At 32.5% G+C, this 25231-nt stretch overlaps 1 protein-coding gene across 9 annotated transcripts in view; it reads right to left on the bottom strand.

Moving 5' to 3' along the window:
• The window catches only part of LOC124364251 (nuclear factor of activated T-cells 5), a 114029-nt gene that overhangs the window by 2535 nt on the left and 86263 nt on the right, over nucleotides 1–25231 (bottom strand). For 7 of the 9 annotated variants that reach the window (XM_046819579.1, XM_046819580.1, XM_046819584.1 and 4 more), the window contains 8 exons: nucleotides 24737–24918; nucleotides 23952–24139; nucleotides 23151–23307; nucleotides 13766–13813; nucleotides 11449–11520; nucleotides 7030–7143; nucleotides 3928–6921; nucleotides 1054–1120 (listed from right to left, as the gene is read on the bottom strand). In XM_046819579.1, the coding sequence (XP_046675535.1) occupies nucleotides 1080–1120; nucleotides 3928–6921; nucleotides 7030–7143; nucleotides 11449–11520; nucleotides 13766–13813; nucleotides 23151–23307; nucleotides 23952–24139; nucleotides 24737–24918 (3796 nt within the window). In that variant the 3' untranslated portion in view covers nucleotides 1054–1079. The remainder of the gene's footprint in view (nucleotides 1–1053; nucleotides 1121–3927; nucleotides 6922–7029; nucleotides 7144–11448; nucleotides 11521–13765; nucleotides 13814–23150; nucleotides 23308–23951; nucleotides 24140–24736; nucleotides 24919–25231) is intronic. The other 2 variants (XM_046819581.1, XM_046819583.1) reach the window with 2 other exon arrangements.

Below are 25231 nucleotides of genomic sequence, written 5' to 3'. Positions count from 1 at the left end.
CTTTTCAGTTGTGTATAGGGATTGTGTATACTGTAATTCTACAGTATTGTATACAACAATAAGTTCAAATACATTCACTATGTCTATATTCAAATATTTATACCAGTAGTTTTTTTTTTTTTTTATGTAGTAAATGTATTACACAGGTTGTTTTTGTAACATACTGTAAAGCATAATTATTTATAATTTAATTTATAAACAATAATCACATTAATGTTATACATTGTAACTCACCTCATTGAAAGTATATTGCGTTTCTATTATACAACCATGTTTCTTAAAAAAACTTTCTATACAAACACAATGATATGAAAGTACATTCTGATATTTTACTGACAGGTACGATCTCAAGTGATGTTTTTAATTATTCATCACCACTTGCGCAGCGCAGCACCTAAGGTAAAACCTTCATTTTGTGAATAAGTTCATTAATTAAGGCAAGATAAGTTACTTTCATATCATCATGTTTATTGAAAATTGATTAAGAAATGCGATTGTATACTAGAAAAGTCTAGGTGTAAGTTGAGTTGAGTAATTTACTTCTATTTGAATTTGAAGATGAACATGAAAGAAAGAAACAATATTGTTTGCTGCATTATAACATGTTTCCTTTTAACCATAAATTACAGGTTGACTGAACAAAGCTTGGAAATCCTCCATACTTAAATTTAGGACAATACTTTTACTGAATTAGTTTTGCAGATTTGCAGAATACGAATGTTTGGTTACATCAAGCAATTTACAAAAAAGGAGGGGCTGAAGAAGCAGAATAGGTTAGTGAGAAACCATTTGTGACTAGGCTGAAAATATCCAGATAGTGGGATTAAGATAAACCAAAGTCAAAAGTCTCCTAAATTCTACATTTGATCTTAAAATAAGAAGGTAACTGTTTATTTAGTAGATAATTTATCATTAAAAGCTTTTTTGGTGTTTTTTGGGTCTAAATTTCAGATGTATCACAAAAAGTTAACTGTAAATTGTATTTTTTATATGTTTTACTACAAATAAAAATAAATTAAAAAATATGTAGCCTCTATTTGAAGCTCTATTTACCTCTATTTTTGTGGTTGCGCGCACATCTACCTGTTGTATGAAACATGGCCAAGAAATGTGAAGTCAGCTAAAACACAGGTTATTTCATTGTACAGAATCAAAATTTATTTATATATTTATCTTTTGTTATTAAGAATTAAATAATAAATTTACTAACGTTAAAAAATTGTATTTATATTAAACTGGCCATTTCTTACATTACAATCTCCATTCCTGTTGACAATGAATTACTATACTTTAAACAATTATTTAATACTCACAAAAATATTTTTAACTGATCTTACGGTTTATATAAAATAAATAAAACCTACTACAAACACAAAGAGATATTATAATTAGTGGGTATCGTTAAATTTTCATTTTTCAGGCACAACAGTTAGCCTAGGGAAAACAAAATTTGATCTTTTTAATGAGAGAATTTAACAAAATAAAATTGTTATACATAAAGGGAATTAATCTATAAATATTTAAATCGTTAATTAAATGTATAACATTTTTAAAAGAGTAAACACTAAAACATTAATTTTACCCTTCTATGGAGATATTGATAAATACTTAATTATTTGAAAGTCTTTGAGCCATTAAAACAAAACAGGCTTTTTAAACATTTAGTAAAATTTCCTTTGTGATTGTGTAGGGAATATTGAAACACAAATATTATACACTATTTAAAGATATAATGTTGTATGAAGTATTTTATATAAACATAATTTTATTTAAGTCATATTTTGTTATGTCAAGTGTCAATATATCGACTACAATGATTTTGTACAAGAAACCTCCCAGATGAATATATCTAATAGCTGCTCCAATTTCAAGTAGCAATGGATATATTTGTAAATTTAAAGAACAGTACAATAATTGTTTATTTGTACTATGTACAAATGCATACTTTTAGAATGAATAGGTAATTGAACAAAGTTTATACAGAAGTTCTTACTCTTTTGAGGGGAATTGTTTGAGGGAGATTTACAAATAGAAAACCCTCAAATCCATAACTGATAGTTCGAAGAAAAATCAGAATACAAACATGAACATATTTTTAATGTTGAATAATACTTTAACATTGAAATCGCCTATTATTATTGACTACTAATGTGACACTGGAAACTATAGTTATTATAGTAATGAGATATAATCAAACCATGTTCAGACAGCTCAAGTACTTGAAGGGTTATAGACCCTCTCCAACTCCAAACACTACCGCACATTCACTCACAGCCTTAATGATCGGGCTGCCCTTTCAATCATTTACTTTGTCTCCAACAATTTGCAAAATCTGAAAGAATTTTGTGTTTACAAAAACAGCTTTAAAACCCATCGAACCATTATCACAAAAAATCATGGAGATTATGAGACTGACTTTGAGAAAAGTTAAACGTAAGTTACACCCAAATCATTATAAACAATGGGCATTATATGTCAAAATCAAATGTAAAATTGTGTTAAATAGAAAAAGAGTGACAAACTATTCAACCCAAGCCCTTATCAAATCTAGTTATACGTGTTGTATTTACGGATTCATTTTTAGCAAAATGTTATGACGTAGTTCTTTGTCAATGATGATGATGATGATGGTTATTTGAAAAGTAAGGTTCAATTTGCTATAAAAATTTACTTTTTCAAAAATGTCTCTATAATTTTTGAGATAGTTTCAAATTATGTTAAAACATTTGTCAGTAAAAGTCAACACACTTTTGTAAGACAATCATAGAAGTCTATCATTCAAAAGATCTGATCAGAGTTTGCATTTGTTGGGCAGTGTGGGGTCTGGCATTGTCTTGTTACAAATAAACTCCAAACAGGTTACTTTGCTTTTCTGTATCGCACATTTCATTTTAATAAGGACAAGTCAGTGAACCGTTCATTGAAAAACTCGAATAAGCTAGACTCCATGTATATTGCAACAAACAAAAAACAATTGAAATAACCTGTGTTTAGATTGTCTGCATAACCTTGGCTTTGAGTGATGACGAATTTAACCCTTTGGCTGTTTTGCAATGATACTCGTATATCATTGTGCATCTTTCTTCCTAAAACTATTTTGTAACAATATGTCATTGCTGCGTAATTATTTTTCTGTATCGTTTTTTCGTAAACTAGCTTATATAAGGTATATAAACCAATAGTTGTTGAATTAAATTCCCGCAAAATAAAAATAATTTTTGTACTTCCATTTACATTTTCATACAGTATTGAACGTAAAAACATTGCGGATTTGGATTGCCGTGACACGTGCTCAGTTGCTATGGCAATGGAGTAAGTTAATTGTTGCTCCAAATTAATTTTAATTTTCAGGATCTATTAATAATATATTTACTTGTTATACATCCAACAATCAGTATAAAAAATAAAATGTGTTTTACAACTAAAATTTTTTGCTTTTTTTGCTAAAAAGTATGTTTTTTATACGCTTTATCATTTTGTTCTGAAATCTATTAGCTGAAGAACAAGATTAATTTTAATCAAATGTCATGACATAAAAAAAGTAAAAAAGTCAATATGAGCCAAACAATTTTTGGGTTTCACACGTTAAAAACCTGAACATTTTTGTTGTGAACAGCCAAGAAAAGGGTTAAGCAGCTTATCAGAACAAATGCGACTGCTTAATATCATATCCAGACTAAACTTTCGTACTATGCATAGTAAATGATCTCCTGAATGACCTTCTGATCTCTAAAGTTTTGTTGCTGCATTATTGTAAGCCCTACGAAAAACTCAGTTTAAACGACCACCTTGATTTTGATATACACCTTTTAGCTGTTTTGACATTGTTTTAGGAAATAAATTTAGAAATAACCCGACCAGATGTGTCGGTACTTGCCACTTGGAGGTTAGTTTTTTCACAAGTGTAGAACAATATTATTTACTGACCTGTATCAAAACAGCTGGGATTAATGTAACTGATGAGATCATGTTCGGACATCTGAGTCAGCTCATTGGCCAGTTCCTCGCACTTCTTCACGGGTTGAGGTTTTATCTCGTAGTTTGCATGAGGCTGAACAGTTCCCGGCTGTATCATGTACCCTGCCGGGTCCTTCCTATCAACTTCCTTATCCATGCCTTGCAACCCTTGGCCGTGTTGGTACTGACTCATGGCCGCCATCTTGTCCGGTATCCTCGATGCCACCTGCTCGAACTGGCTAATACTGGTCTGTAGCTGGACACCTGGAGAGGTCTGCATCTGGACGTCCGGTTGACTGAGGAGTGTTGGAGGATTGCCCATCGTGATGTCTGCGGCTGACACCATTGTGTGAGAAGCGTTGAGAACGATGTTGGAAGGATTCATATCCATCGCCAGCGTGTTCACTGGTGACAGAGCCATCGTGGGCGTGTTGCTCATCGAGAGACCCGGAGTTGTAAGAACGGAGGAAGGACTCTGACGAGAATTCGGTGACAGTATCATAACGGGGCTGTTAGTACTGCTTGTATCCGAGACAACGTTTATTGTCTGGGAATTCATTAATGACAGGGGACTGGTTAAATCCATAGACCGAGAATCGTTGATGGAGAGATTGTGTTCAGAATGGCTGGACTGAGGTGAACTTAACACTTGTGATGAGAGATGATCTATAGATGCCTGAAAACTTGACAGATTTTGATTTGATGACTGCTGTGGAGAAGTTGGAATCTGATTGTTTAGCCTTTCTACAGGTATGATTGTTTCAGATGGCTGAGATGAGGCCATGACGTTGGAAGACAGATGATGTTCAAGAGACGCATGAAGGTCAGATAGTGTCTGGGCTTGACTAACTGAAATTTGAACTGGAGAAGTTTGCATCGTATTGTTTAGTGAAATACTGCCGACTGACATATTCTCGTGGGTCGGTTGGGGCGATGTCATGACCCGAGGACTCAGGTGCTCAAGGGACATTTGGAGGCCTGATAATGTTTGACCTTGGCTTACAGCGACTTGCGAGGAATTCTCGACTGGAGAATTTAAATTAGTCGTCATCTGACTACTCGTCACTGTTTCATGTATCGACTGAACTGAAGCAGCCACCTGAGAGGCTAGATGATGTTCAAGAGAAGCTTGGAGATTGGATAATACTTGAGCTTGACTGACAGCGATTTGAATCTGAGGGGAAGTTGGCACCGAAGAATTTAAAGTGTTCATGGAAATGTTTCCGTTTGTTAGCGACTCATGAGCTGCTTGTACGGAACTCAATATTTGTGAAGACATATGGTGTTCCAGTGAAGCTTGAAGATTTGATAAGCTTTGATTTTCACTGATAGTAGGACTTTGGGTGGATGTCTGGATAGTTTTCCCGATACTTCCCATAGACAAATTTGTTGGTTGAATGGATTCAGAGTGAATCATTTGTGTAGAGTTAAGTCCTTGAGAAAGGTGTTGTTCCAGAGATGCTTGCAAGTTAGATAATGCCTGAGCCTCACGTGTAGACTCTTGTGATGCCGACTGTATCAGGTTGCTCAGATTCATTTGCGGCTGAGAAGTCATGTTATGCGATGACATTTGTTGCTCCAAAGAGGCTTGAAGATTTGCCAGTGTGTGTTCTTGAGTAGAGGACTGAGAAGACTGCATCAGATTATTCAAATCGGGATGAATTATCTGACCTGAATTGACAGGTGGCGGTGACAGATGTTGTTCTAGAGATTGTAAATTTGACATTACATGGGCTTGACTCGTCGGAGTCGGTTGTGAAGACTGTATTATACTGTTGATCTCAGAATGAGTCATCTGTGAAGAACTCAGAGCCTGGGAGGTTAACTGTTCTATAGATGATTGTAAGTTTGAATAAACTTGAGCTTGACCGGCCGTTACTGTTTGAGAAGTTTTAATCAAGTCGTTAATGTTTGCCTGAGCCGAGTTTGCACTCTGGCTGTTCAAGTGATGTTCCAAAGTGGCTTGGATGCTGGAAACAACATGAGATTGACCAGATGTGTTCTGTGGCGAATTTATAATAGAGCAAAGTGATCCATCGCCAACATTGGCAGAGCTATGGTGAGGACTTGTTTGTGGAGACATTGATATTGCAGACGACTGGGTAATTGGTGACATGTTTTGCTCCTGTAGTTTGCTCATGTTGGTGGCGGTGTTTACAACCATATCATTGATGGGGTTCACTACTGAATTTTCAGTAATAACAGATGTGATCGTGGAGTTTGGATTGGGACTGATATGGCTGTCTGCTGCAGAATTGACAAAAGCATCCAGCTTTTCGGTCATCGTTGGAGGTCGCTCATTGAGAGCAGATCTCATCAACAAATCGAGTCCAACACTTTGTGACTGTGGAATCTGTTCTTGTTGTTGGATCTCTTGGGATACGAGTGATTCAGAAGACTTTTTCTGAATCAGAGGAGAAGGCACGATGACACTGATGTTTTCGTGGGAGGCCTGAGAAACAGACGAGCTGGCACACATGTTCCTACCGTCAAACGTCATCCCGACAGGTTGGCTGACAAGCATAGGCTCAACAGTAGTTAAAAGACTGGAAGAATCACTCGAGGCCAGTGGCTTACTGACAACTGTTGATGATGGTATCATTATCCGTGGCATTTCACTGATTAACTGAGATTTGACCACTTTGTTACCAAACGCAGCGTTCCCCTCGATGTTGGATAGATAGCTTTCAACAGTGATGGAAGGAAGAGTGTTGTTGGTGACAAATCTGCGAAATGTGTCCATAGAGGGTTGCTGGCTGCTTGAGAGATCAGATAAGGGCTTGGGTGCTTCCTCAGAAACTTCTTGTTTCAGATTTTCCGGTTCGAGAGGCTCTGGTACAATCATCTGCACTGAAGATCTTCGACCTGAAATTGGCAGTAGAGCAGGAGGTGGTGGTGGCATCATCACGTCCACTGGCATCGTCTTATCCCACATCATAACGGGATGTATGTTATCTTCCCTCCCTGGAAATCAACTTAGATAAGTACAGTATTATTATAAAAACCTTACAATCTAATAAAATTAATCTTTTTTTACTCTTTGCTCTTCACACAAACCGATAGCAATATTACCTGTGGAAGTCTGAGAGGGGATGAAAGTCGCTGTGACAGGGGTCTCAGAGGACATGAGAAGTGATGCAGCCACTGGTTGGGGCAAGTGGCTGGGGAACACTCCAGGGCTGCCACCTACACAACAAAATATTATCAGTTGGGCACAAACACGTTCAGCTGTACTTACCTGTTCTCCTTAAGAGCACTACACTACGCTTTATCAAACAAATCTTTCACGGCATAAACATTGTCTGAACGTTAGCTTAGAATAGATTATTCTATAGTTATTTTGGTAGGACATCAAAGTCAAATTTTAATACATGAATAGATGCTGAAAAATGTCTACTTAATAACCGTTATCAAGATTTCGTATAAATTTACGTTTTTTATAAACAAATGTTGTAAATTATTATTTTCATTATATATATCAGACCGATTCACAAACCCTGTGTAGCTTACAAAATTAATTGTTATCATTTTGAAGGGTATACCAAAAAAACTATCCGGTTCAAAAATATCATTCCAATCGAAAATATATGAATGTACATACCATACCTTTAAGTTTCTATCAATGAAAAATAATTTATTACACTTTACTGTACAAATATAGTAAAAAATCAACAAATTAATAATGATAGACTTGTTAACTTGGATTTTACAAAATCCACCTAAAGAAACATGTACGTTACGTTATCATATAACATAACAGTTTGTTTTATTTTTTTCTATTTTAATGTGCTTCAAAATTTTTCCTATTTTCCTCCTCCTGAAAATATTGGGCAAGAGCAATTACTTGGTTTGTGAATCGGACTAATAAATTGTAAATATTTTTTAACTTCCAAGGAAAATAGGACTCCGTAGTCCTTACTTCGCCTCTACTAAAGCCAATTGTCTTTTCATTTTACTTCATAAGCGTATAAAAGTTTATATTTTAATAGGAGAGAATTTTGTTTTAACATAGCTTCTACTTATGAAAGCAAATTTACAAATTCACTAACTACCAAAACCATACTTATTATGTACACAGAAAAGGAATGCAGGTTCACAAAAATGCTGAATGTTTTCCAAATTTAATACAAAGACAGTGTAGTACGTACTAATGGACAGTAATAGAAGTTGGATTATGGAAATTACTTTACACTACTACTAGATTGTAGGGTCTTCAATTACAGAACTAGAAGAATCATGCATTCTGATAGTTTAGTGGTAAATATTTAGTAGAACGTAACAAAATTATTGTATATTTTAGAGTATTTATACATATCTCATGGTTTTGTCAATGATATGCTTGTTATTTCTAGTAGGTTCAAAATAAAACTAAAATTTAATTTGAAATTATGTTATAGAACAAAGGTAGTTTAAAATCATTATATGGCACAATAATACTGGTTTAGTTTTATTTAATTTGATTGCATTTAATTTTTGTATGCTGTTCATTTTAATAATAAAAATTAAATCACTATCATGTAATTCGTACAGTGCCAATTTTGAATTCTACAACTAAATTTAATGAATTAATAGGTCATTAAGCATTATTAAGGACCCAACAGGATCTTCTTAAAATTGAGTTGTCTGTCCGTCTGTGAAAGGTTGTAGAGACTTGAAATGTTTGTTATCGCAACCTTATAATAACAAAGCTGCAAACTGAATCACTGATAAGGAAATAGACTGGTTCAACAGATATTTAACAACAGAAAACAGACAGTAGAACTTACTCATACTACAAATAATACTGAGATAAAAGTAAAATCCGAACAACTAGCACTGAACAGAGAAGTGCCACAAGGCTCTGTTCTCAGGCCAGTCTTGTATGTGCTCTTAATCAATAACTTCCCAACTTATCTTTAGGACCGATGTGATATGGTGATGTTTGCTGATGATACAGCCTTTATTCTAGCAAACAAATACAAAGACCAACTAGACACTGAATCCTGTGCTCCTTTCAACATGGTTAAACAATCAATGATTCGGTTTTAAATAAATAACAACATCCAACAGCTAATGTTCGCTACTACTCAAAACAACTACCAAGCCTTCTCCCCAGAAGTAACTACAAGAGAATATCTAGGACTAAATTTGGACCAAAAATTATCGTGGAAACCTCATATTAATCAACTTTTTTGTAAACTTAACAGCAGCCTTCATGCAGTAGAAAGAATGACACAAATAAACAGCACTGGAATATATAGGACAATATACTACTCTTTGCTGGGCCTCAATTGAGATATGGCTTCATAGTCTGAGGAGGGACAACAATCTCAAATATTCCAAGGGACAATTAGAGCCAAAAAAGGGCTAAGACCATTGGACACATGATGGGCATCCTTCAAGGAACTGATAATCCTGACTGTTGTAGAACTCTACATTCAAGAGACAATCCTCTTTAATCAACATCATTTCAGTCTATTTGAGAAGAAACCTTCATATCGAGGAGCAACGTTCTTCAATATTCTACCCGAATCCCTGAGCGGATTGCCAGAGAAGACCTTCAAAACTTCTTTGAGAAACTGGCTGCTGGAACGTCTAACCTACACTATCGAAAAGTTCGTTCAATGAAGGACACACAACTTTTGACAAACACCGACACATAAACATGTATGACCTTTGCTCTCTTCTCCAAGAATATGTGCAATAAAGATCAATTCTATTCTATTCTGCTATTTATTTTGGGAACAAAATATCAATAAGGGCGGTTCGTCTGTGCGACAACTCTTGATAGAAAAGTCACTGACATTGGTACACAGTTTTCTCTTTGTCCGAGGAAGAGCTCTATAAGATTTTGGGGTCAAAAGGTCACATACTGTCTGTTCACATGTTCAGTCAGGTCCCTCAATACTCCATTATTAGCATACTTACTTACTCTTAACATTCTTTTCTCATTTCACTTTTTTCTGTTCAATTAAAGTCTGCGCACAGACAATCTGCCCATGAAGCCTTTTTTTCCATAGCTCATACTTATTTTCTTTTGTTTTACTTACTTCATAAGATTATGTTTCCTTTTTTAGTAACACTGTTTATATTTTAGTTGCCATTTTAGTTTCATTAATTTCTTACAAAAGTGGTAAAAGACGTACAGTTTATTGTAATTTATGTTGTGCTTTTTCTTGGGGTATAAATACATTTTTTTTTTGATCTCAGGCACAAATTTTGATTTGCTATCTATACTATTATACAAAAATCTAATGGTGTCTGTCTATCTGTTTGTCTGTGTGTGTGTGTGTTTTACTTAATCACGTAAAAACTACTGGACTGATTATATTGAAATTTTACATGGACATTCTTACGTCCCTGGTTAACATATAGTTCTATTCCTATTTTTAAAATCCCTCCTACGTACCACTGGTCTTGAAAACTCCATTTTTGTGTTAACAAGCAGATAGTAAATGTTTGTAAACATTGTGACGTACAATAATATGTCGATTATCATGAAAAATTGGAGAGAAATTTAAGTTATTTTCACGGTACTTATAAAAAAAACTACTTCACTCTCCGACTTGTGGGCCCCAAAATAAAAGTGGATCAAAAGATGGGAATATTTTTCAGTGTTTACCACCTAACCAAAGAGTATTTAGAATGTCATATAAAAGGAATATGTCCCTGTTTCTCAGTAAGAAATTGTGTGCGAAACCATGTGCAACTGCTAGTTTCCAATAAAATAATAACCCGACCCCAATTTTTATATATAATAAATGATCAAATTCCCAGTATCATGGCAAGATAGTAACAAAAACGTTGTATAATTTTTATTCTGATTATTATAATGGTCACATTATTATTATTATTTTAAATGTGAGAAAAAGGTTGCAAGTCAGGTGCCGCAGTCATTATGTAATTTGTCCTGACTCAAAGATTTTCTTGTGAATTTAATTATAAACCATGCAGTTCAGAAAAACTACAAAAGGATAGTCGAGAAGTCTACCTTTTTTGAGCATCCAGACTGATAAGAGGAATTTGCATTCTTTTTATGTGAATCTTAGTATATACCATGCAATAAAACTACCATGCACTTTATAGTAATAAAACTAAAATGGAAAAAAGAATTTAGAAGTAGAAAGCGAGCACAAGACGTACAACACCCACAATGGTGTAGATCTTGTGCACAATTTATGTGAATTTCTTATTTCCAAAGTATTCACTTTTAATAATTTTTTAACACCACTATGATCTAACTAAAGCACACTTCTGCCAGCACAGTGCTTTTCTTGTTACTGTTGTTTTGAGTGCATTAGAACAAAGTTTATCTTATCGAACAAATCCACTAATAATCTTCTCAATTCAATTTGTTTCAAATGAATCGTGAATTGAGGTTAAAATTAGACTGAAGCATCTCAAATATTAGAGGTTAGATAAGATAACCGATGTCGACCTTGGCAGAAGTACACCTCAGCATTTCATAATATCTTATCTTACCTAATTTAAAGCTCAAATTAACAAATGTACCGTTTTTATTATATCGACGTTGATGAAAAATCACAGATCCTCTGCATCGTTGAGCCTGCTTCAGGAACTTAACTGCAATAAGAAACAGGATAGGAAAAATTAAACTTTCCACACATGAGGGTTTTCCCATTGACAACTCCTGGGTTGCTGTGTTCGCTTACTGAGGTTTCATGGTTCATCATACAGACCAAAGGAGCGTATAAATGATAAGGGGGAGGTTCAACCTCATAATCATCGTGTGTGGAAGCACAAGAAGTAAAGGAGAACTCTAAGTGAAGAACTCAGTGCAAATGTTGATCAGAGACAGTGTGTTTTAACACATTATATATTTACTTTATTTGGTAATTAACTCAACTTAAAAAACAAACACAAAATTTACTACTATCAAATTTTCAGCATTTTCACTGTGACGAGTTTTTAATGTTTATAATGCAATGGACACAAATTATTCAAAGAGAGCATTTTATAATTATTTCCAGGGTTATGATTCCATCGAGATTGAATAATTATATCATGGTAGACTATGTAAGCGTACCTTTTAAGTGGTCTGCTTGCTTATGCATTGACGGATTTCATTGAAACAAATACCGTTCGAATTACAATAAAATTTTGTAAATAGTTAGTGCCTAGTACATTTTTTATAACTATACGGGTTTTTTTGGTTATTTGACTTTAAAAAATTTAAAACACACGCCATTTGGTTAATATTAAAGAAAATAACACGATTATTTTTCAAAATTTCCCTCTTGTCTATTCCAATAATCTATGTGCCAAATTTAATTCCTTTAGCTTAACTAGTTTTAAAGATAATAATTTTTTTATAAAAAATACAAAATGGCGGCTATTGGCTAAATGAGACATTTCTTGACCTATGCTTATATGACATTTTTTGTTTGAAATGATCAGCATTATCAGCCACAGAAGTTTGTGACACCCTGTAGAAATCAAATTACAATCCAAATTTGAAGTTATATGTTATGATGTTTGTAAAATGACTGAAATTGTGCTTCAAAGTTGTAAAATAATTAGCTTTACCATTAACAATTTTGAATCAAATGTACTTTAACTCTCTACTTTGATGTAATTTAAATTGGTCAACTCTACTGCAATTAACAATCTTTATTCATTTTATATTCGTAGTAATAATTATAGTCGTTGTGATGCACATACAAAGTGTTATTTTAAAAATTTAAGATTGGTACTTTGGATTGGCTCAGCTCAGTTAAAGGTCAATATTGCGGAAGCGTTTGGAAGACATTTATTATGGTTTACAACAATAACTATACCATTTTCTGAATGTTTGGAATAGAATAGTAAAACGGATTCAGAGCTGATTAGAAATTCATAGAAGGATAACAAATGTTTAGAGACAGCCACGGAAATATTTAATTCTGTTATAAACAAACTCTAGACTAGCAATAACCATTGAACCAAACATGACTTATACTTTGTTTCCTACAATAGCAAACCATTATTTTCTGATGCCTTTAACATTTTCAACTTCCGAGCAGTGCACTGTCTAACATTGGCATGAACACCATTAACTGCTTCTGTAACCTTCGGTAGCGAATGTGTTATAGGTGTTTTTACTACAGCGTATTTTATATGATTATCAGTAAATCCAATAATTCAGAACCTTAACTGCTTTTTGTTCTAATTGGCTGACTTAGAGAGACTTTATTGTAAAATACAAAAATACCTAAATAATAAAGTTACTTTTGATCTTAAAGAATAGAATTGCTCTTTAAAGAAGCCTAAAACATTATTTTATCGGTTTTACGTAAAATTAATACGTAATTCTACGTAGATTACGTAATATTATTATGTAAAAATTTTACATAATAATACTGCTGACCAAACAAAAAGTGCCTTTTTTTTGCGTTGCTAATGTCACGATTCATTAACAATCTCTAGATGGTAATCATTCCCGGATCACTGTCTTCTCATGGAATGATCGAGCTGGTCTGATTGTATTTTGCACTGCTTTCTCCGGATAACAGTAACTAAGCTTAATGCACACACGAGGGTTTTCCACTCCGGGAGTGGCACAGTCATGTGTATGAAGACATCATGTAGCGGTGGCTCGTAGCCTAGCAGCAACAGTCGTCCGAGATCTGGAGCAGACGTTCTCGCTGGGACTGCCACTCCCGAGAATGGAAAACTCTCATGAGTACGAATACCTTACACCAGTACGTCTAATTACGGATACTACATTACGAAGTAAAGTTCAAAGAGAAATTTTTACAGCATGCGATCTTTCTACCGATAGTTCAAAAACTACTGAGAAGAATTTTCTTATCGGAAAGTGAACACTTACCTTGTGAACTGATGGAATTGGTGACAACATTTCCCTCTGGGACCAAAACTGCAGCAAAACAGAACGAGTTATAGCAAAACAATCAAAGAACCAATATAAGTAGAAGTCCGACGAATCTGAAAGAAAAAGGGAATAGGAGCCACCCAGCCAGTGTCGTTTTTGATTCAAACAAAATTCTATTTTCTGATCAAAAATTTAATTTTAATCCAATTTTGAAAGTATTTAACAGCTTTTACATTTTCAATATTAAGCTTACGCTCTTTTATTTAGAATCTCTTGCAATGTAATTTCTTTAGAAGAGTAAATATGTACTGGTGACTGGCTGAGGTGGCACGACCGCGAAAGGCAAAGCTTCATGTTCACACCTCAACTTTCCCTCAACAATCTCGCAGTGGAAGAGCCGTCAACTGTCGGAGAGGAAATCATTCAAACGGGACAACACCACAAGATGGTCGTTTGTTTGTTCATGTTCGTCTATTTTATACTGTTCTTCAAAGAAAAGATCAGGCAAACTTGCAAAACATAATTTTTGGTAACCGATAAAAACTCCTATTGGATCACGGATCACAGATTACCTTCTTTTCCACAAACTTATTATTTTATAAACTGGGAAATGCTTTTGGTGATACCACACTTGATTGTAATCATGTGAAGATCTGTAGGAAATAACGTAACAGAAACAAAATTCCGTTCAATCAAAATTATACCTAATTAGATTTATTATACTACTAAAACAGCAAAGTTCTAATACATTTTGAATAAAACTTGCTGAAATTTTCATTGAAGAACAGTTAATACTTTATCATTGTATCACTGAATCATACACTAGTATAGAATATAACTTTCTCAATTACAGAAAACCTGTACTAAATGTATAATTCAGTCACTACTCTGATTAAAAAAATTACTAGTTTATTTCAATCTGGTGACCTGTTTAGACTTAGTTTCCCTAATATTTGTTAATTTCAGAGAGAAGTGTGTAAAATTAACATTCTTTATCTAAATTTGACTCAGTTATCTTCTGTATATAGTAATTTTAAACTATGATAAATCCAATTATTAATAATTTTATTTCATTGCAAATTTAATAAAGTTTATTAATTAAGCATAACATGATGCAAAATTACCTCAATATATCTGTTTCAAATTAGATATGTAGAAGTACTTGAATTTTGAATTCAAGTTGAATTTATTAAAACTCAGCTAAATCACTCATCTTGAGATGAACTTAAGATAGCTTAGAATAACATTTTTGTTTCAAAATTTAGTGAGATTTATTGCAACCGTTTATCTATTCATCATATAAATCACTGACTGTTATATTTCCTCACTGAAACCTGTTTGTTGAATTCGCGTTTAATTTATATCCTGGTGATACTTGTTTTGATAATATTTTAAAAACATAAATTTTTATAAATAATGAATTAATCATTATTAGTAATGTAACCTCCAAAAGTGTTTAACATAACTCTAACCACTGGACTTTTAAATTAATTTGCACTATTACAGTTTCAATTTCCTATGATTAATTTCTTAAGAGTGGGAAGTTTTTCAACCCTGATACTGGTAAACATTGAGATTTTAGATACGTTTACGATTTTTCTGATGTGGCAAACATTGAAAATCAATGATTATTCTTGCAAAATGTTTTGCATTTTTATTTCATATAATAAATGGATTTTTACCACTAATGTTAACATTTTATACATAAGCTTATCTGGCCAATTTTTATTGTAAAAGCAAAAACACAAATTCTTGTATGTTATTCTTAATGATAGAAAATTCTTTATTTGGAAAATAATAGAAAACACGTTATGCAAATATATAATTTGTTTAGAAATTTGGTGTATTATATTACGAATCAGACTACAATAAAAATCAAAGCGAACATGACATGTTCGGTTTGAAACACCTGCACTTCCAACATATCTAATTGTAATTTTGTTACTTGTTATTAGGGCAACCAAAACAAACAGGATGTTATTATTAAAAATGTTGTAGATTTAATTTTTTAGTATTTTAAATTATGTACATACATAAAGGAAGTCATGCATCCATGAAAGGGAAGTTGAAGCAGTTTGCAGAGGATAGCAGTGCTGGTTGCCAATTTGATCCTAAATGCTGAATATTGTGTCCAATTATGATCTCATATGTAATAAGAGAATTAAAATGCTAATCAAGAACGCTAAGAATAACCAAGAACTCCAAAAGCCCCGCAAAGAAAAATTATCAACTAGTTCACCAAAAGCGGACAATTTCACCAAAACTGAACATAACTTCTGAAATAAATTATTGATCAATTGTATATTTAAGATAACAAAGGATTACGTCCAATTGCAAAGTTAACATTTTCCAATAAAACTATAAGACGTGGTTTGATATGTTTGAAAAAACAGTTGAAAATGTAATATTTGTCTATTTTATCAAACATTTCCTTTCTTTAAAAGGATGATAAGTTAATTTTTGGAAATGTTTTAGACACAGAAATGTAGCAAACCTATAACAGTTGTTCATATTCAGAATAAATTCCATCATCGACAAACAGCCCTCAAAAAAGAAGACTTATTGTTAACAAGGTTTTATTAAAGTAATCATTTTTATTGCTGAGGCTATTTTGTAATAACATTGGCTAAATCAATGCACAAAAAGAAAGTCAATGATTGTTTCAGACAAAACAGGCATATGTTAAATTTTAGTGTCTTCAAAACTCACTAAAATTTATAGTTTTAAAAAGATTGAACTTCAAACCTCAATATATATTTCAATTTTTTTCGTGACCTGTATTTAAAATTCACTAAAATTTAATTTAAAAAAGTTTAACTTTAAAACTCAATAAATATATTTAAATTTAAACTTTACATTTTTCATGACCTGTCTTTAAAATTTACTAAAATTTAGATTTAAAAAAAGTTTAACTTCAAACCTTAAAAAATATACATCAATTTGTATTTTTATTTTTTCGTGACCTGTTTTCAAAATTCAATAAAATTTATAGTTTGAAAAAGGTTGAACTTCAAATCTCAATAAATATATTTCAATTAAAACTTCAATTTGTTCGTGGTCTGGAAGCTAAAATTAAAAAATAATATTAAATTAATAACTTTCAGAAATGGTTTTAGAGATTCCAAGTAAATAAACAAACCAACCAAAAACTATGTACATCATCGAGATTGACTCGACTGAATGCATTTTCCACTCTAAACATTGTGTCTAAAACCGTATGTGCTTGATTTTATCTTAACATCCAAATCTGACTCCTTTGCGGGGATAATATCCCTTCCATGATATCCAGGTGTTAATTTTGTTACAGGGTGTTACGACTGCTATTACTGTGGTAAGGTAGACAACCGCCGGCTCCTCCACCCTCTCACGCACACACATACACTCACACACGTTCGCTACTGCCCCCCGCGGTCTTACGGGACATGATTATCTGCTCCATTCTGCGCGTTCTCTGTAAGGTAAAACATTACACTCAGCTCCTCTTCATCCGCATGCACAAAAACATCTGTAACAAAAAAATCCAGCACAGAGCATTTGATTTCTCCTCACCCCCATCTTAAAACTAACACTTCGATTTGTAGTCAAATATAAAATTCTTGCTCATGTTTTTGTTTTCCCCCACTAGTTCAGCAAGTAAATTAAGGACTATACTTAAAAGTTAATACTGTTCTTTGCCCACTTCTATAATGTTCCTACAATCTGATAGCCCCCTCTTATAAATTACGTTTTTTATTGACAAAAGTCTTTTATTATACGTATTGTAAGTTAATAAAATAAAGAATGCTCAGAAAGTTGGTAGTAAAATGTTTAAATAATTCAAAATATACAATTTATTTTTAAGGTTTACAACACTTTTTCTAAATACTGTATATAGTGTTGAAATACATTTTAGGTATTAATATTTATAATTATAACTACAACAAGTTTGGGACTGATTAATTTTTATCATTATTGTAATTCCAAATTTCGTTGGATTTTATTTTGCTTAAGCCCACTAATAAGTACTTTATAAATGAACGATTTAATGTGGAAGTAAACCAAACTACATTATTGACTGGAGTTTTTATAAATTAATTACAAAAGAATACTCTTAACATTATTTTATGCAGTACTCGTGTTTGCTTAAATTTAAAAAGTATTAAAATCAAAATATTCAAACCTGCACTTCAAAATATGGTACCATTCATTTAAAAAATAAGATTCTGAATATATATTTTTATTCAACTATCTTGAAAACCCCCACTATGCTCCCATTATTCATTAAAAATCTTACTACAATTTGACCAATAAGTGTCTTAAAAAAGACATTTTTACTCAGTATCTAAAAGAATTTGTTTTAAAAGTTTAAATTATCATAAAACGAAACTATTAAAATGTAATATTTAAAATGTCATAACACTATATAACGTTTATTAAAAATGTTAATTTTTTCTGGACAAAGCTACAATTATCATAACTTTAATTTGATTGTTAAAACATTGAAAATGTCTAAAATATATTCTATGATTTTTCTTAAGTAAAGGGTTATTGATGGTAAATATTTGTTAGGACCACCAACCAATCACTAAATAAACAATAAAATATTAATTAAATTTTTCAGTTCACTATTGAAAATACAAATATTAAATCTGATTTATTGCTTTAACTTTTGAAAATATTTATCATGATTAGGCAAAAGTCTATATTTACAAAATTTTAAATTTAATATTCAATCTGTTATTACAGAAATACGTCATGACATTATTCATTAGGGGTTTCTTATTGACTAAAATTATTTAAGCTCTTCAAATATTCTAACTTAAACTAATAAGAATTATATATGTGAGAAATTAATAACTCCAGTTACGTAACTGATTCTACTTGTATGCAAAATTTAATTTTTAGCAAGAATATACAGTGAACACAATTTATAAAAACCCCTTGTGCAACGTATTGCTACTGGTGACAAATAATTTTCTCAGTTTCTTGAAATATTCTTAAATCAATGGAAAACTCCATAAGGAAAAACAAATTTCAATGTAACTTAAACGCTTTTTGGATCAAATCATTTCTGTTCAGAGGTAAACTTGCATGGACTTCTACCGTTCAATTTATTCCAATAACAGTTTTATTGTGTATAACGATATTTAAAGTAACATTTTTTAAATTGATGAACACCATCTGGGTACAACAAATAAACTAATAGTGACATAATTGTTTACAGTTTCAGATACAATGGTAAAGAACCGCTAATTGATAAACTACGCGCCAATAGAGGACCCATGTTGAACTTGTGAATATTTCTGCAGTTTGGTATACTGATAACTGCTTCAATTAATAACGTTTAAGAAACGTTTTAGTTAGCACCTGTAAACAAGAACGTAGCCAAGAAAACGTAAAATGAACATAGTTCATTCTCTATTTTGTTCCTTTAAACGTTTTTGGCCCGTTTAAATATTGAGAACGATCTTTAAGCAGTACAAGTCAGCAATACTGAAAATTTGGGGGTATCTGGACCCCTTAGAACCCCTCACTGGCTACGTCCATGCCTGTAAATAAGGTTAATATAATAAGATGTTTTTAAACAAGGCCCACCTGTAAAGTTGCTATTCTATTGACTGTTTACCTGATCAAGGTCCACGTACGGTATAGAGTATTAATTTCTTGCGATAATACTAGTATTAAAATTACTAACTGAGATCTCTTTAAGTTATTAATAAATAATAAAGCTACATCGCCTGGCTTGCAATGATATCTCTCATACTGTAGTTCGTATTAAGTATATTCCAACACGTATTTTGAATTAATACAATCAGAATCGAGTTCTCCAGTCAGCACAGAGACACAATTAGGTTTATTTCAAACACTTCAAAGAAGAGCCTACAATTATTGTCAATTGCTACGCCCAAAAATTTTGGGCATAACAGTAAATGTACCGTAACAGTAAATGTAAACGTTCAGCCACGTACAACATTTAAATGTTATTTTCAAACACGGTACAAAAATAGTCTGACGGAAGGGTTGAGATTGGAAATCAAAAATTGTTACAATAAGCCCACGTCTATTTCCATAAGGGGTTTGAGATTAAATATAAATTGTGTTCACTGTACATAAAGCAACACCAGCACAATTTGTTACTACGATCTTGTCAAATGAGATTCGTAATTCCAAAATACAATCCTGGTTATTGTCTGTTGAAAAGGGAAGTAAAATCTGTGACCGTCTTACGCAGTGAAATCATTTTTTAAATGAAATGCGGTCTAATAATGCAGCAAGGAACTTTACTTTGGTGCCAAGTCGTGTTAACTTTTCCCTATTATTTTCCCAGCACGTTCAACCACTTTTAGATGAAATCTATGTAATTGATGTAAATTTACTTACTTGACAATAACAAGACGAGCTGCACCAGCTCTGAGGTCTAACCTACAAGCTAGGGCAAGTACTAACTACAATATCATCTGTTTATAGCCACGACACTGCCGTCAGCGGTCAACTTTATAAACACAGCGCCACTGCCACCTTAAGTGTTATTTCATTACCTACAAATTATTTTTATTATTATTAAGTTATACTATTTATGGCATATTATTATTTCCTACGTTTACTGTATAAAATTATGACGATTATAGAACTAAAATGTATACTATATTAATAATATCAATCAAACAAAATACAATTACTATAAAAAAAAACTCTATGAAACGAAAGATCTTAATAGAAATAGATATAATAGTGGTGCTGTGTTTATAAAGAACCCAAACAGGCAGTGAGCGTTATACGAACTAAATAACTAGTCACCGTGATGACAACCTGATAGGGTTACGGGGGTAGCTCCCCCTCCGCTGGCGCAGTCTGGCGTAGGCGCGTTCACCTGTCTAGCTGAAAAACTGCTGAAAACACGGGCCAAGCAGAAAACAAATGACCAAGGGATACAGACACATTTACGTGGTAACAGGACAAAAACGGCAAGCCCCCCTTTTTGGAAAATTTAAACATTGAAAGAATAAAGAGTTTAATTAAATACATTTTAAAGTCAAATAAGCCCTGTTACCAAAAAAATAAACAACAACAATAAATCAATGCCACATGTTTCTTGTAAATTTTGCCCCAATCAAGATTTTTGCTTTAATTTAAATTGAAAAAAATGTGGCATTTAGTAGATTTAAAAAGATGGCAAATAACACACCATTCGCAAACAATCATTATCTTCTCGCACTTCAATCACCTTCACCCATCCAACATGCGCACAAGCGTTGATCTGCCATCAAAAATAAACTCCACCCATATGAATGTGATCACTGTTAAAATTAGAAAATGTGAGGTTTAAATCAAGAAGTAAAACAAAGTTTTTTACTTACAAATTGAGCTGAACTACCTCTTCTCAGGGTATATTCATATGGATGCGTTTGCTTAATGCGAACAATGTGATTTTGTGTTACTGAATGAAACTAATATTAAATTTAATTGAATATAAAACACACATGTGTTCTAAATTATTTAATCGTTTTCTCTTTTAAGCTTTCAATCGTTACATTTTTTTGTTATTTCTTCAGGATTATATTAAGTGTTTTGCCAAAGAATCATGTACACATTTGATTTTTAGTTTACTCAAAAAAAATTAAAAAAAAGGGTAACATAAAATCACTTGTGAACTTATGTAATTTGCTTTATCATTCACACACAGCTCTCACACGCTCTCAAACATTCTGGACGCAGCACTGGCGAGTCAGGGCTGACAACATTCTCAGGCCATGACTCGCCGGCGCCGGTAAGAACAAAGCCCCCTGACAACACGTCCGTTCATGCTCTGCCAACTGATTTCACCAAGTTTCATTTCTATACTTTTCCCGTTATTATTATTTCTAAACTCCTATCAAACTTTTACTGTGTAGATACTGTGCATTTGATAGAAACAAACTATTTTTAGTTTTTTAGCCCGCGATAATATTTATTCTAATTAAATATAGGGAAGAAAATAAAAAAGTAACAAGCAATTACTTTGAACAAAATGCCAGAAATATTTATTAATGCAAATTTTGAAATAGGCTTTTGAATTTTAAGTTTGAATGCAATATCCAGATATACTGGAGACCAGTGATAGAGGTAACATACAAATTGGCTAAATTCGAAAACTAGAGAGAAGTCCCACAAAAAAATTACTTCAACAAATATTCATCTCCAAAATGTAAACTCTAGTAACTTATCTAAGTTAGACAAGTAAACAAACATTTTTATCTGAGTTTATTAAACATACTTGATTTCATAATATGTAACGTAACAACTGTTACTGCATTAAAAGCAATACAAAACGTATTTTTTAGTTTGGTTATGTTTTAAAACAAAAAGTTTTTAAAGTTTTGACCATAGGGCAATTATTACATGTTAAAGGTTGCAAGATTAAAATTTAAAAATCGATAGTGACAGAAATCGAGCATTATTTGATTATGGCTGAATATTGAATACAGAAATAATATTAAGATTTTAAAGTCAATATATAATAATGTCTAATATTTGCTAAATTTGGTAAGAACTTAGATCTTATCTGATGTTCTTTTTAAAATATCAAGTGACTCAAACCTTATTTTTCCCAATAACAAATTAAATTTTGGCCCAATTTCTTACTTCTTTATTGAATGTGTAGAGTATTGTTTTGATAAAACTCGGTCACAATTGTTTTCACAAAGTAAATTCTAAAGTTCTATGAATTAATCAATTTGGATATTTAAGACCGCTTTTTTTTAAGTAAATCAGACTCAAAGAAACTAATAATTAAATTGATTTAAAATTGATGATTATGGTTAATCAGATTTTTTCATTTAGTATTGACTCGGATCTTCCATCATTGATGTAATTAACAAAACTGAATCTTACTGAAACTGAATTTTTAATCATAGAAATTTAAAATATTTTATAATTGAGCACTTAGGTAAAAATCAGTTGGCAAAGGTATTTATAGAATTTTATAATTTGCGAAGTTTTATTAATAAAGCTTTAGAAAATTAAAATGCATTTTGAATCATTCATCGAACTTTAAACTCAATTTTCAACCAAAAGGAATTGAAATAATTTTGTTCACACATTCGTTTTGTTGTGCCAAGAGCTTTTCAATGTTTGTATGACCTTAATCAATGATTGAAAATGAATTGAAAATATGAAAATGGTTGTGTGCATGAATGATTTTGGAATGATTACGATTCTTAAAGAATGTTAAGATATATGCAATTGATATTGACATCAATCAATACAAAGGTTCTCATTTGTTTTGTAAGTGAAATTGAAATTGATTTTCTCAAGATGATGATCAATGAAATGTTGATGATCATAATGATGGGGGGGAGGGGGCTCTGTGTGCGTATCAGTGGTTGGATCGCAGTCACGAGTACAAGGTGACGGTTACACGTACCTGTGTTATTGTCTGAGTGTGGCGGAGACGTATCCGGCAAGTAGAGAAACGTGTGGGGCTCACTGGCCTTGCCACTAGATTCCACCAGTAACCGGATTGTAACCGGCTCTGAGATGTCAACACGGTGGTACGGTGGCACGGTACACACCAGGTGTGACTGCAACAATAGACAATAGACAATATGCTTCATTAAGAATATCATCAAGACATGTAACAGAATCAAACAGCTTTTACAAGTAAATTCTATTATTAAATGAGACGTTGTAAAATTGTGAATGAAAACAACAAGTTGTATCCTCTATCTTTTGCCTTTCAATAATAGAACTGTAGCTTATAAAATTTATTTATTCCTTTATATTCCTTTAACGTAATAAATGTATGAATATATAAATACAAACTTCTATTAAAATACTATTTATAAATCACATTCTTTTGTTACTGTATGTTTCTAAATTGTTTTTAGTCATAAAGAACTGTAAAAACATATTTTAGCAATCATTAGTATGTGACTTAAAAGTTCAATGTTTGTATTATACACATAAGAAACGCTCTTGTCTATTTTTTTGTCATTCCAGCTCAGAAATAACGTTCACAAAACATCAACTATGAGTATACAACTTTTGAATCATCTAAGAGAAAAATCAAATTAACTCCCCTATTTTTAACATTATAAATAATACAAATCTGAAGGAATGAGGGGAAAATTCAATTTATCCATAATTTGAATTTAAAATATCTGAATTATCAATGCTTTGACAAACGATCTCCAAATACTGGATTTGTACTACAGGGGTCTCTCACCTGTTGGAGAAACTCCTTGTCCGGTTGTACACTCTGGGACCAGGAAGGGTTGGTGGAGTCACCCTCCTGGAACAGTACTCGTGTGTCCTTGAGGAAGTTCTTGCCCAGGACAAAAAGCTCCTGGCCACCACGGACACTGCAGGATGACAGTGACTTCTTGCAGATCTCTGGCACACCAGGCGGCTGGGCTGTGAATGAAGTATCAAATTAATTATATTCAGTATATAATAATTCAATGATAAATGAAATAACTTTTAATCATGCTTTATTTCATTAATTTCAAAATATTATAGTTATAAACACATATTGGTCAACTCAACTAAATTTGAATTAAAAATATGGTGCTCACACACACTCGGAAATTTTTTATCCATTCGCGAACTGTTGAATTATGTTGAGTTTTTTAAGCTCGAAAACAAAAATTTTTATAGAATCACGTAATTTGACACATTTTGATGTAAAACTCAGTACATGATAATAACTTTTCACCACATAATATTTTGAAGTTTTGTATGGCAAATATATCCAACTGCAGTGTTTCAACACACAAAATATTTCCCTTAAAACTATCATTAATTTCATATTTCGAGTTTATTCTTCATTTATTCTTCATTTATTTATGTTATGCGAATTGCCTCTGATAATTACGCAATCTAAATACAAAATAAATTGGTACTTTTTTTCCGTTTGCTATGAACAGTGAGTGTTTAGCAGATATACCCACATTCGTCCAAAAAGGGTTAAAATGTATTTCTGAATAGATAAACGAGGCACGAGCTACTCACTGCATACTATTGGCTGTGAGGTGACCTGCAGAGTCTCCTGTGAGCCGTCCGGATTAGTGATAGTTGTCCGAAATACCATCCGGCAGCGGGTCGACTTCTTCTTGGTTCGACCCGTCCCTTCCTCTGGGAACCTATGTTCCACATCGACATTGCGTTCCTTCAGGATCCCCACACAGTCACACCTGTTATCACAAAGAACAATGTACAACTCTTTCAATAATTGTCAAAAATTTGTATTAAACTATCATTCGGTACAAGTAGAAGCCAATTTCTTTCAATCTGACTTAAATACTCTGGAACATCTGAAAACTTTGACAATTTTATTTTGTAAATTTAAATGAAAAAATTATTTTTAAAAGTTGTCAGCAACATGACTTCTACAAATTTATTAAACAAAATTGTTATCTACTTTTGAGTTCCTGTTTTTCACAAAGGAAGCTAGAAATGGAATTCTGTTGTGTATCTTAATAGCCTTTCTAATACGCTAATGAAACG

Source organism: Homalodisca vitripennis, chromosome 6, assembly GCF_021130785.1.
Source record: "Homalodisca vitripennis isolate AUS2020 chromosome 6, UT_GWSS_2.1, whole genome shotgun sequence".
Classification (NCBI taxonomy): domain Eukaryota; kingdom Metazoa; phylum Arthropoda; class Insecta; order Hemiptera; family Cicadellidae; genus Homalodisca; species Homalodisca vitripennis.
The sequence above is the reverse complement of the archived record's forward strand: the minus strand, read 5'-3'. Positions and strand labels throughout refer to the sequence as shown.